This window comes from Lissotriton helveticus, chromosome 4_1 (assembly GCF_964261635.1).
Source record: "Lissotriton helveticus chromosome 4_1, aLisHel1.1, whole genome shotgun sequence".
Taxonomy (NCBI): domain Eukaryota; kingdom Metazoa; phylum Chordata; class Amphibia; order Caudata; family Salamandridae; genus Lissotriton; species Lissotriton helveticus.
In genome coordinates this window covers 1,566,748,295-1,566,761,264 of record NC_136063.1, presented here as the reverse complement: position 1 = coordinate 1,566,761,264, position 12,970 = coordinate 1,566,748,295, and the positions used below count along the sequence as shown (strand labels likewise).

At 42.5% G+C, this 12,970-nt stretch overlaps 1 protein-coding gene across 4 annotated transcripts in view; it reads right to left on the bottom strand.

Annotated features, from left to right (window-relative positions):
* C4_1H7orf57 (chromosome 4_1 C7orf57 homolog) overlaps positions 1 to 12,970 on the bottom strand; it is a 249,703-nt gene that overhangs the window by 113,356 nt on the left and 123,377 nt on the right. For all 4 annotated transcript variants that reach the window (XM_078688185.1, XM_078688183.1, XM_078688184.1 and 1 more), the window contains exon 4: positions 989 to 1,097. In XM_078688185.1, the coding sequence (XP_078544311.1) occupies positions 989 to 1,097 (109 nt within the window). The remainder of the gene's footprint in view (positions 1 to 988; positions 1,098 to 12,970) is intronic.

Below are 12,970 nucleotides of genomic sequence, written 5' to 3'. Positions count from 1 at the left end.
TTTAAAAGTCAATTTAGTGTAAGATGCAGTTCTGGAGCTGCTGTTTCCCTTAAAGTAGCATTGGCAAATGTCCTCTCAACAAAGGTGTTCTCTCTCAGTCTGAATTTTCTGTATACAGTTCACTTTTTTCTTTCATCAAAATTAATTTTAATGGGATCATCTCACAACCCTGCTTTGCTGTAGCAGTGTTTCGTAGTACTAACTGGGTTACTTTTAGAAATAAAAAAGGAAATTAAGTTTATCTTACCTTCATTTGTCTATGATTACGAACACGTGGTTAGATGTTTTTACTCTTAGGACTTAGTGAGCTCCAGATGAAGTCAGATATGTCTTGATATGTAAAACCATAGACTCTTAACAGGGTGTACTTTCTTTAGCACCTCAGTGTAAAGTTGTGAAGTCTTTCGAGTAACCTTTACGAACTTACTTATTACATTAATAAGACTTGCAAAATGTGAGGCTTGTAATGTATAAATAAAAACAAAAGGCAATGACCAAGACATGGAACCGCCCAGGTATAAACATTATGTTGTGGTGGCAAAACCAAAATAGTCCCTTATCTATTTATCTATCCATACCAATATAAAAAGGATAGCCCTGCTGATGTGGGTGCACCTGACAAATAGGTGCTGAGGCATTTTAAGAATGCAAGCCATTTGAGAGGTTGCCGACATCTGTGAGGAATTAAAGTTGCCACTGATATTAAAGAAGCGAAAGGTGAAGTTGTTTCCCAGGGAGTTTTACATACCTTACTGCATTTATTTCAATTTCAGGCCTGGCTTCAAGAGTTGGCTTTCAGCATCTTCACAGCACCCACGGTTGGTATTTTGACACTACAAAAATTGAAGCTAAGTCCTCTTCGATGCCAAACTTTTTAGATGCTTGCTAGCTTAAAATGAATGTTCCATGAGTCTTTGAGAAATAATCAAATGCAGCAATAACAAGTACTTGAAGGGAAACATTTCTATTTATAACAACACAAACTTACTCTGTTTGTTTTGCTGGCGGAGTCATTGCCTCATGAGTATACCAGTCAGGTATGGAATATGATACGGGGGATGATTTCCTTGCTGCTGGTGTCGTTTGTTTCAACAAATCTTAAAGATAAGAAAGCAGAATCAACGTCAAAAGTCACACAACACTGTTCAACAGAATATTTACCCCACCATCAACATCACAATAAAATCCTTTTCTGCCAAACCCTCTAATAAAGATATTAACTATTCATCAACCATACAATGTCTTTGACTTGAGAAACAAACAAAACCCCTCCTTCTCTGGGGATCATCTAGTGTGTTTCAATGATAAGTACAAATAAATAGCTCCATAATGAGCATGCATTGCATGGTATTATCTGGGGAAAATCGTTAATTGCTCTGCTACTCAGAGTAAGAAGGTTCCCTAATTAGTGAGTAGGACCAGAACAGATTACAATAACTTACTTGTACTGCTGTTTCTGATAATCACAGCTGTTGCTGTGATAGCTGTTGGTATTTGAAGGGTTAATAATCATTGTAAATAAGATTGTAAAGTGTTGGGTATTTTCATACCTACCCTCAAGCTCCCATTAAGTATACCCACTTTACACCTCTCAAGGTGAAATTGTCCACCCTTATGAAGGTCCAGCAAATATCCTTGCATATACTGACTTTTCAGCTCAAGTGCGTGATAAAATGTCATCATTTGTGCAATATAATGATGGTGATAGTTGATAGACGGGGTAGATTTGGGAGCGATCTAAAGTCTACCACTGAGATAAATCTCAATTTGGATTCGATTTATTAAATGCTGAATACACATCGAAAGAGTTGGGTGACAGACTACAGAAGGAGAGTTAAATTATGCACCAAATCATACGAGAAGTATTAAGTTGCAAGAAAATATGCAAATAGGGTGCAACCTGGCATAACGTGGGTTTGATCATAAATGAGTCTGGAAAATTCAACAGACAGACTACAGAACCTAGAGGGAAAATGTAATAACACTAGAAAACAATATTGGTAATGTTATAGAGTAGTGTTCAGTATGCACGAAGGTAAGCATGTTTGTATGAATGTATTTCTATAGCACGTACTGGGACAAAAGGCAGCGGAAAATTGTAGATGGTGAAAGACAATCATATAGTCAATGAATGATTAGAGAGGTAGCTGGTTTATGGACTATGATTTTATTTTAATTTGTAGTGTGCTTTAAAGAGGAGCGCGTCTTCAACTCTTTCCTAAAATGGAGCAGCGATGGGATGGTCCTAATGATAGGAGGATATAGGCCCAGATGTTGAGGGCACACAGGGAAAAGGCCTGCTGCCTTGTATTTTCTTTTTTACACTTCTTAGTCTGCAGTCTGATGGTGTCCTGGCTGGATGTGTGTCAAGAACTACCAGAGATGGTGAGCTTGTGTGCTGGTCGATAATATCTTGGATTGTCTTCATGATGAGTCTCATGTATGAAGATTGTGTACTACCCTCCTTTGACTTTATGGTATTCCCAAAAGCATGACATCTACACAATAAGTCTATTAAAGTTAAGGAAATTGTAGAGGACTTTGAAGATATAAACAAGGTAAAAATCACAAATGAATTTGATCTTCAATTCTATAAATATTTTTCAGCCATCTTAGCTCCCAAATTAATCTAAATATTTGTTTGAGGCATCAGAGGTGTATGAAGTGCTAACATCATTATGAAAAGCTAAAATCATACTTTTACTTCTGACAGGGTGGGGGGGGGGGGGGGGAGTGCCCTTTAAAACACTTAGCAGATTTTGCAAATCTACACATTCATATTTGCTAGTGCTAAAATGCAGTTCACAAATATTTTCTATGAGTACCATTTCCTGGCCTACTTTTACATATTCTTGTAAATTCATGAAAGCTGTAAATGTGCACAAATGCAAGGACAAATACTATGGATGCACTTTTATGACTTTCTTTAAGAACCGGACACCTAATTAGGTGTTGTGTTACCAAGACCTTTGTGTTTTTATTAAAAGTCTATCCCTCTAGATCTATCAGCTGGCTTAACTCGGAGCCACAGCATGCTGCTCTTTCACAATGAGCCTATCAACACGCAAAGTTGTTTTTTTCAGTGCCAGGGACTCGCTGTGGGTGTCAATGCGCGCTTTTTGAGATTAAAAAAAGATTTTTGCCAATGTTTATTATAATGGTGAGGGCCTGACAGCTCACACAACAATACAGTTTTACCAAATTCATGTAAAAACAAGATACACATTGTCAAAATGAAAAGGCTGCCCACCAATGGCAGAAATATTGGCGTTTGCCAATGCTTGTTTATGTTCATATTTCCCATAATCTTATTGAAACTAGTAACACTCATTTTTCATTATGAATATTTTTGGAAATATTAACATGTAACAACACATCTTATTAAATGATGCTTTCAAGAAATGGTACCTAAAATTCAACAGTAATTAAGCAAAATGTTTTCTTTTCTTAGTTGCACTTTTTTGTGAACATTTTATTTGAAAGCAAAGAATCAACAGTCTTGCTTTCAAGCATCTGCAAATATTTACACTTAATCAGAGAGCATTTAGGGAGCATTATATGAAGCCTCATTTTGTTAAACTCTGCAAACACGTTTGGACATTTTTATACTGGAACCACGGTCAGTGGAGTCTGAGCTTACAACATTTCCTTAGAGCGCCCACCGTATAATAAAGGCTTTACATTGGGGGGCGTGGCTTGCGCGCCGCTACGTGATGGCGGATCGCGCTTGAGTTCCCGGGCAACAGCGGCTGTCGGGACGATTTTGAGATCCCTGCTGACGGCGCTTTTTGCTCTGCTCCTGGCATATTGAGTCGGAATATGCCGTGAATGTACTGAGAGGTGCTACCCTCGCTGAAGTTGACAGGAACTTGCCGTTTCATCACCTGGAAGCTCCGACTCTTCGATTTCGCGAGCGGCCGCCATTTTGTTTTTGCGGTGGCGTCGCTCGCGTTTTTTCCCTCAAGTGATGTGGCGGTTTGCCGGAACCCACATTGATGCTGTCATGAGGTGATATGTTCCATTACAATTCCCTAAGGTTGCTTCCAACATGTATTTCACTGCCTGCAGCTGTTTTTATAAGCCTCTTTGCTTGACGAGGCTTTTTGACTGACATTTTTGCTTTTCACCTAAAGTTTTGATGTTCTATTCTGACCACCTTGAGATGCTGCAATTCTTTATCTGATTTGGAGGCTGAGGGGCAGTTGGAAAGCTTATTACTTTATCTTCTGGTGGCAGCTTCTATGGCGTTCTTTCCTACATTTGTTTCTGCCCGCCATTTTGCGCTTTAATACTACGCCCATGGTCTTTGCTTGTTATTCTCACAGTTTCTGCTCTCAGTGAGCCCTGAGAAATTGCCAGTTTTGTCATTTTTGACCTATTTTGTGCTCTACCTTTGCTCCACATAGCTGTTTTGCTACATTCTGGGGCTCTCATAGTGGACTATTCTTTGGCGGATAACATGGGTCCTCCTTCCAATCCTAAAGACTCTAAGGGGGCTTTAAAGCGGCTCAAACAAACTTCTCCTACCCCAGAGTCTCCTCAAAAAGATACCAATACCACTTTGGATACTATACTGTCGCGTCTTAATGCGGTACATGATATCGCACAATCTACCAACACGAATACTGACCTATTACAAGTAGAGGTGACGGCTATCAGGAATGATTTTAAGGCATTATCTGTTAGGGTCACTGCTGCGGAATCTCGCATTAGTGGTGTGGAAGATACTGCGCACCAACATTCACGGTCTCTTCAACAGATGGAACGCTCAATGGCAGCTCTGCGGAGAGACCTTACGGAGCAGGAAGATCGTAACCGAAGAAGTAATTTACAAATTTTTGGTCTACCTGAAGATGCGGAGAAGTCAGCCTCCTCGATGATTGACTTTCTATCCCAATGGCTTCCTTCCAACTTACAAATTTAATTCCGGAGAGATTTTGAGATTGAGAGGGCTCATCGTGTTCCTTCCTTCAGGTCTAAATCCTCGACAAGTCCAAGGGCGATAATTTTCAAACCACTGCGTCATCAGCATTCAGAGCAAATTTTGGCTCATATGAGGAAGGTCAAGTCAGTGACTTGAGAGGGCCATCAAATTGCTATTTCACAAGATTTTGCCAGAGAGAAAGGGGTTCCTTAATTTGCGGACCCGTCTTTTGGACATGAACATCCCCTTTTCCTTTGTTGGTCCTTCCAAATTTCGTATCACCTTCAAGGGTCGCTCTAGAATTTTTGATGAACCTTCTGATCTTTCCTCTTTTCTAGATAATCAATCTGAATCGCAGATGTATTCTTCTCCTGTTCCTGGTCCTTCTGGATCTTGATTCTTTTTGTGTTTTTTCTGTAGATTCTTCCATATTACCACATGTTGATTAAGGCTCATCCCACTTTTTCAGGTGTCTTGTCCTTTCATCTTTCAGTTGTCGTGGTTACTTGTAGATGTTGAGTAGTCTATTGATCTCTTGGTTTTCTTATCCGTTTTGGTTTTCTTCTTTCTCCTCATAATACTTAATCTGCTTTGGTTGCTCTTTCTGTAACCTTAATTATTTTTCTTTTACACTGGTGCTCTTATTTCCTGGTTGGTCATTATCATTCTCTTTGATATTTGCTTCATGTGTTGTTCTCCTGTCTCATTACTTTCTCTTTAGATAGTAATAGGCTTATTTGGCCTTTTCGTTTTTCCCTCGCGTAGTGTTATCCAGCGTGGTGCTATGTTGTTAGTTATACTTCCTCACACTGTCTGTCATTTTTGTCTATATCTTTGAATATTTTTTCTGTATGATGTCAGGTTTTTTGTTTCGTTTACATGACTTTAACGTTGGTGTTTTGTACATTGTTATGCTTAAGATATTTCACATCATTCTCTGTTATTTTGTCTCCTTGATATTACGGTTATCTAATTTGCCTTTTTATAACCTTAGATAGTGCATTTATCTATTTCTTATGCTAGCATAAGTACTTCTTCTTCATTCTGATGTATTGATTATTGTACTGCTTTTAATTCTGTATTATCTATATAGTTACAGTTTTTTTTTCATTATTACTGTACCATATTTACACTTATTGTTATTGGTATTCTTATTTATGCGTAATGTTGCTATACATTGCTTAACTCTATTTTGGACATTGACTGGTTATTAAGTGACCTTGAACGTTGTACTTACTAACTTCACTTCATATACTTTTATTCCTGTTTACACTCATACATATATTCTCTATACTGAGTTTTTATTTATTACTCCTTTTGGCCGTGTGGGTCCGGACTTCTTTTACTCCACTCTAGTTAGTGTTTTACTTTTTCCCTTCTGTTTCCGATGAATTATAATATATACTGACATATATTTACATTCAGTCTGGTTTCTATATATCTTTATCGCCATGTTGGTTGGTATGGGGTCTGTAGTTTCTCTCATTTGCTTTTTCCTGATGGTCTCATGTTTCCCTCTCCATGTCCCCCCTGGTATAAATATGGTCTTTTCTGGACCTCCCCTGGTGGGCTTCTCTTTCTTTCTTCTACCTCTCTTCTCTTTCCTTTTCTTTTTTTCCTCTCGTCTTGCTCTTTTTCCATGGATCTTTTGTGGGTGCTTCCTGTTTGTGATGTTTAATGGGTCTCTGGTTGTCTGACTTTGTTCCTGTACTTTTTCCTCTTTTGTTATCTATGTGGTATGGACTTTTTAATTTTGTAAGACTATGCCTGGCTTGAATGTTTTGTCCCTTAATGTCAGAGGGTTAAATCATCCGGTGAAAAGGACTAAAATTTTGGATTATTGTAAATCCTTATCCTCTGACTTGGTCCTTCTACAGGAGCCAAAGTTTCTTCTAAAGAGGCTGCGTGCCTATGGAAAGACTGGGTATCTGATGTTGTATGTTCTGATGCCCTGGGCAAAAAGAATGGAGTAATTACATTAATTTCAAAGAAGTCTGATTTATCTGTGGTCTTTGCGGAACATGGCTCGGGGGGTCGATGGTTGTTGACCAGATTCTCTAATGGTATTCAGGATTTATATGTTATGAATATTTATGCTCCAAATACTGATGATCCATCATTCTGGCGGATGATCACTAAAACATTAGCTGATACTCCACATCATGGGAGTTTGATTGTTTTTTTTTTTTTTTTTTTTTTTTTTAAACCTTTATTAGCATCAAAAGGATATACAAGTCTAGGCCTACAACCAAATCGGCCGGCATCAATGTATAAAGCGATCAAAGGTTCCAAGGCATACAGTACAGATTCAATCAATAAAAACAGGGCAAAACAATCATAAAAAGGGGGGAGAAAACACCCAGGAACCAGACGGCCAAAAAACAGGAGGAAAAAGGTTAATTTTATAATACGGGGATAAGGAGTACGATGGGCTCGCTTTAAATATAGAGGTGTCTGGATACCCAAAACCATTCTCAGCAACAATAAGGGGACATGGGGCCGTAATACAGGAGAGGCAACACAATACACACCGGGAGACAGGGACATTTTAGACGTAGTCCACACGCGTTCCTTTATCATTTTCACAAGCCGCCACCCAAAACACAGCCTAACCAGGACAAAGGGATCGGACAAATATTACATCAAAACCAACCCATCATAGTGACCTCTAGGAAAAAGGGGGGGGGGGGGGAGAGAGGGAGGGAGAGGGGGGCGAAAGAAAAGGGGAGAGAGGGGGAGAGGAGGGGGGAGGGAAGGAGGGCAAAGCAAAAAAATAAAAGCACACAAATAAAACACAAAAACGAAAGAAAGAAGACCACGCCGAAACAGGCGGTCCGTGGTGAGAGTACAGGAGAAAACAGGAGCATCCGTAACAAGGAGGGTACAGCAATCGAGACGAAAAAGAATCAACCCTGAAGAGGAGGGTCAACGACGCCACATACCCACCCCAAACATACCACGGGACGCAAGGACAGACGCGGCATTATTATAAAGAGATACAAAAGGGCCATAGAACCATAAAACAGACGACAAATAGAACCCAGCCCACCCATCCCACCCTGCACCCCTGTAGAAGGCTATGGCCTACCCTTCAGACAGCGTGCCTGTCGCCCTAAACCAGAACCCGAAATATAGCAAGAAAGAAAGAGAGAAGAACGAGACAAAAAGAAACAAAGACCTAAAGAAAGAAAACAGGAGGGAGGAGCATGAGAACAGAAATCAATACGGACGGCCGCCGCCCCCCGCCCAACCAGACAGTCGCAACAAAAAACAGACCAGGACGACACCATTTCAGGCGCCAAATTACTTAGAGGAGAGGACCTCACACCCCGCAATGGGGACAAACAATCGCGCCACGAAGACGCACCGCAATCATCCCCAGAAGTCGCGCATATCACCCCCAGCCCTTTCGAACAACATAGCCCACCCACCACATGACAATGTAAAGTGAGCTACTCAATACCAAATCAGCACACAATCGAAAGAAGGTTTTTCTTTTCTCATGTAAACAAGGGGGGTCAATCGATACACAGGTGAGCGAAAGTCCGAGTAGAGAGGTTGTAAACATCAGCAATTGCAGCACGGGTGATGAAGGGCAGGAGATCAGTTCCGCCGTTTGGGAAGGCGAGGGGTTCCCGCGATAAACAAATATGAAGCCATCGGTGCAGGCGCAGGCGGCAGTCCACCAATATTTCCGGGCATCCCAGCCGAACAAAGTCCCGACACAATGTCCAAGTCCCCGGGGTCAGAACCTCGAAAAGTAGGGAGTACCGAAGTCACCGGCACACAAAATGATCGTCGATCAGCGGCAGCAACACTCGCAGCAGTCGAGGGGGGCGAAGCAATGGAGTCTCTGAAACAGGAGGGAGGCAGGAAGAAACGGCTGCTCAAAATGGCGGCAGATCGTGGCGGGCTCCCGGAGACATCGGGGGCCAGGAATGCGCGCAGGGATCGGAGAGCTTCCAGGATATCTCTGAGTGTGAGCTCCCGCTCACCAGACAAGACCCCCGCGCAATCAGGCAACCCAAGCCTGCCGCCACGAGACGATATAAGTTCCAAATGGTCGGCCACCATTTCGCGAAGTCAGCCCAGTCGCCACCCTCCGCGACTCTCAAAAAAACAGTTCAAAAATGTAGGGACTTTACAGAGCTCCGGGGGGCCCCCAGCGATGGCAGCCTTGGTGCAGAAAGGATGGCTGCCCCACGCGGGTCTCCGCCTACACCAGCACCGGTGCCCCAAACAAGCAGAGTCCGGGCGAAGAGGTCCGGGGCCGCCGGACACAGCAGCGGCGGGGGCGACCCCCTCACAGAATCAGCCACCGGTGCGTTTCCCCCAAGCGGCCTAGCGGTCACCAGGGCAGGCCCGGATCAGGAGCGCCGGGATTTTCGCACAACGGCTCTCACCATGGGTTCACTCTCTCGACCGGGGCCGACAGTCGTCGGATCTCACAGGCTAGGTCCCGGGCCAGGTTTCACGGAGGTCCCGGTCTCGCGGAGGGCACAACTTTGGAACCGCTGCACGTAGAAACCTCCGGGCCAAACGGTAAGTACAAGTGAGGTGTTCCGTCTCCAATTCTCCAATAATGTGTCGTCACCGGACAGGATATAATACAGGATATACGATCAGGCCGGAGGGCTGCGGGAGCCGAGCTAAAAGGCGACCATTACGCTCGCGAGCTAGGCTCCTCCCTCGGGGAGTTTGATTGTTGGTGGAGATTTTAATTTACCAATGGACCCCCTGTTGGATAGGCAGTCTGCTTTTTCTTATCGTCCGCCTAGGGCACATAAACAAATGACGAACATGTGTTCCTTTGCTCATCTTCAGGATGTTTGGCGTCTTCATAATCCTACAGGTAGTGATTTTTCTTTCTTTTCCTCTCCCCACTCCAGTTTCTCTCGTATTGATTATCTTCTAGTTCATTCCTCTCTTGTACAATCTTCATCTTCTCCGTACATTCATCCTATCCTTGTTTCTGTTCATGCGGCCGTTTCCTTTACCCTCTTGGCTTTTACTTCTCCTGAACAACATCGCTCTTGGAGACTAAATACGGAGATTCTCCATGAGGACTCTCAGGTCTTAGCCCTCTCTGCGGAAATTGAAACTTTTTTTGCAGAGAATGATGGCTCGGTTACTTCTCCAATAGTTTTGTGGGATGCTTTTAAATGCACTTTTCGAGGTCATGTTATTAAATGTATGGCACAGAGAAATGCGGCTATTAAAAAAGAACTTACTTAACAACACTGCCCGGTCCGCCCGGCTCGCTTGGACCCTCCACGCTGCTCTGTATGCCGATTGATGAGTGGACGTATGTTGGTACTATTGATAGGAAAGGCCAGGGGTGAGACCGTCTAGGTCATGGTGGAACTTATTGTTGGCTGACTGTGATTTGGGGACACTCAGCGGGGATGTTCTTGAATGTGCTATCGATGCTTAATGTTTGCCATGGCTATTGGGATCTTGCTTTTAGGATGTCTACTGTGCGCGGTGGTGGTGGTGGTGGGGGGGGGGGGGGGGGGCTAGGGCCGGGTGGCCAGATCGATGGCCCTTCCCCACATTTTTCCTCTTTTTCTATATTTCGGGTCTCTTATTTAGGGCGACAGGCACGCTGCTGGGGGGGGGGGGGGGGGGGGTTAGGCCGTAGCCTTCTGCAGGGTGGGGGGTGGGGGGTAGGGGGATGGGGTTTGTTAATTTGTCCTTTCTTTGTTTCTATGGCCCTTTGTCTTTCTTCCTTTTTGGTGTCGTTGTTTTTTCGTGTTTCCTACAGTATGTTTCGTCTTGAGGGGTGGGGTGCAGCTTTGCTACGCAAAGTGTTTGTTTTTACATTTATCCTGATTCGTGTGCCTTACCCCCAATACTTCAAACGTATTTGCACTATTTGCGGATTTCCTGTTTCATGCTTGCTATTGTAGGACCATGTATGACCGTATGGCATTGATTCTGAGTTTTTCTTTATTGTAAAATGAACCTTCTCAAATCCTGAATCTCGCACAGTACGCTTGATTACAAGTTATATCCTGGACACTTCTAAGACCCTGATTTTCGGGCTGCTGTATTTTTCTACATTGATTTGCTGTACTTACGATTTGACTAGCGGCCGGCCGGGGTGGTTGTAGGCCCATACTTGTATTTACTTGAAGTGACAATAAAGGTTCTCAAAAAAAATAAATAAATAACTTACTGATCTCGCAAATCAGATTAAACAACAAGAACTCCTTTATCGTAGCTCCCAGGATAAGCAACTCTTAACTTCTATTAAAAATCTGAAATACTCTTATAATACTATTGTTACTAAAAGAGCTTATATAGGAGTGCAAGCCCAGAAATCTAAACGGTTGCTTCTCAAGAATCGTGCGGGTAAACTCTTAGCAGCAACATTGAAATTTCAGGATCATACCTTTAAATCATCTCAAATTTCTTCTATTACTGATAGTTTTGGAGTTAAACAATTTCAGACCAAGGAGATTCTTGGAGTTTTTCGTGATTTTTATAGTAAACTCTATACTCCCACAAACCAAGCCTCCTTTGAACACGGTCAAGATTTCTTGAAAACCATCCCTATTCATACTGAATCAACGGAGGATGGTCAGAAGTTGGGTGCCCCTATTACTTCTGAGGAAATTATAAAAGCAATCAAAGACACACGTTCTGGGAAAGCTCCTGGTCCCGATGGCTTCCCGATTATGTTTTATAAAACTTTTCTCCCTCTGGTCGTTCCTCGCCTTAAATTGGTGTTCGAGGCATTCATCCAAGCAGGCTCAGTCTCCGGTTCGGCTGCTGATGCCACTATTGTGGTGATTCCGAAAGAAGGTAAAGTTCACTCAGACCCAAAAAATTTCGCCCCATTTCCCTTCTTAATATGGAAGCCAAGATCTTTGCCAAGATCTTGGATCGACGGTTAGAATCTTATATTCCCACGCTTGTGCATCCTTCTCAGACGGGTTTTGTCAAAGGCAGACTGGCTAGAGATAATATTCGTACCTTTTGCCATGTTCTAGGCTCAGCGAAGCGATCTACTTTTCCGGCTGCTGCTGTGGCCCTTGATGCAGAGAAGGCCTTTGATAAGGTTTCTTGGCCTTTTCTCCGTGCGATCTTATGTGCACATAATCTTGGGGAATCTTTTATTAATATGGTTATGTCCCTATATGCCCAACCTAGAGCAAATATTAGGGTTAATGGGGCGACGTCTTCATCTTTTAGTTTGTGTCAAGGTACTAGGCAGGGATGTCCTTTATCCCCCTTATTGTTTTTATTATCCATTGACCCGCTTCTTCGCTTGATTGATCGTCATCCTAATATTAAAGGTTTTACTTTTGGTTCTCATTGTGTCAAGACGGCCGCTTATGCGGACGATGTCCTTATTTTCTCAGATGATATTGATTTGGCTATTCCCGCTATTTCCGACACCATTTCTATTTTTTCTGATGTCTCTGGCTATTCTCTTAATAGAGATAAGACGGAGATGTTCCCCTTAAATGCGTATTGCTTTCCTGCGCATATGGGATCTGCAGGCTTTAAATGGCAATCTAAACCACTTAAATATTTAGGGATCTGGTTCTGCAGTACTCTTTATGATACCATAACGTATAATGAAGCACAAACTATTGCTAAAGTACGACATCTTCTTGATACCTGGTTTCCTAAGCATATCTCGTGGTGGGGCCGTCTCCAAACATTGAAGATAATGATCACACCTATTGTTAATTTTGTGTCCTCTATGCACCTTGTAAAGTTGTCTTCTTCTTTTTTCCATGAGTTATACATCCTTACTTCCAAATTTCTTTGGAATGGTAAGAGAGCTAGGATTGCATATACATTTTTACGGAAACCTTATGATATGGGGGGGGGATGTAACCCCTGACTGGGAAAAATATCAAACAGCTTTTTTGGCTTCTCAAGGAGCTCTTTGGTTTTCTTCTTGCTCTGGCCATGTGCCTTCTTGGTTGCATATTGAACAGGAGCTTTCTTCTCCCATGCCACTGTCTTCCTTTTTAACTGCCTCCTCTCTCTCTATTCCGTTTTCTCGTACGATTATTATAGATATGATCA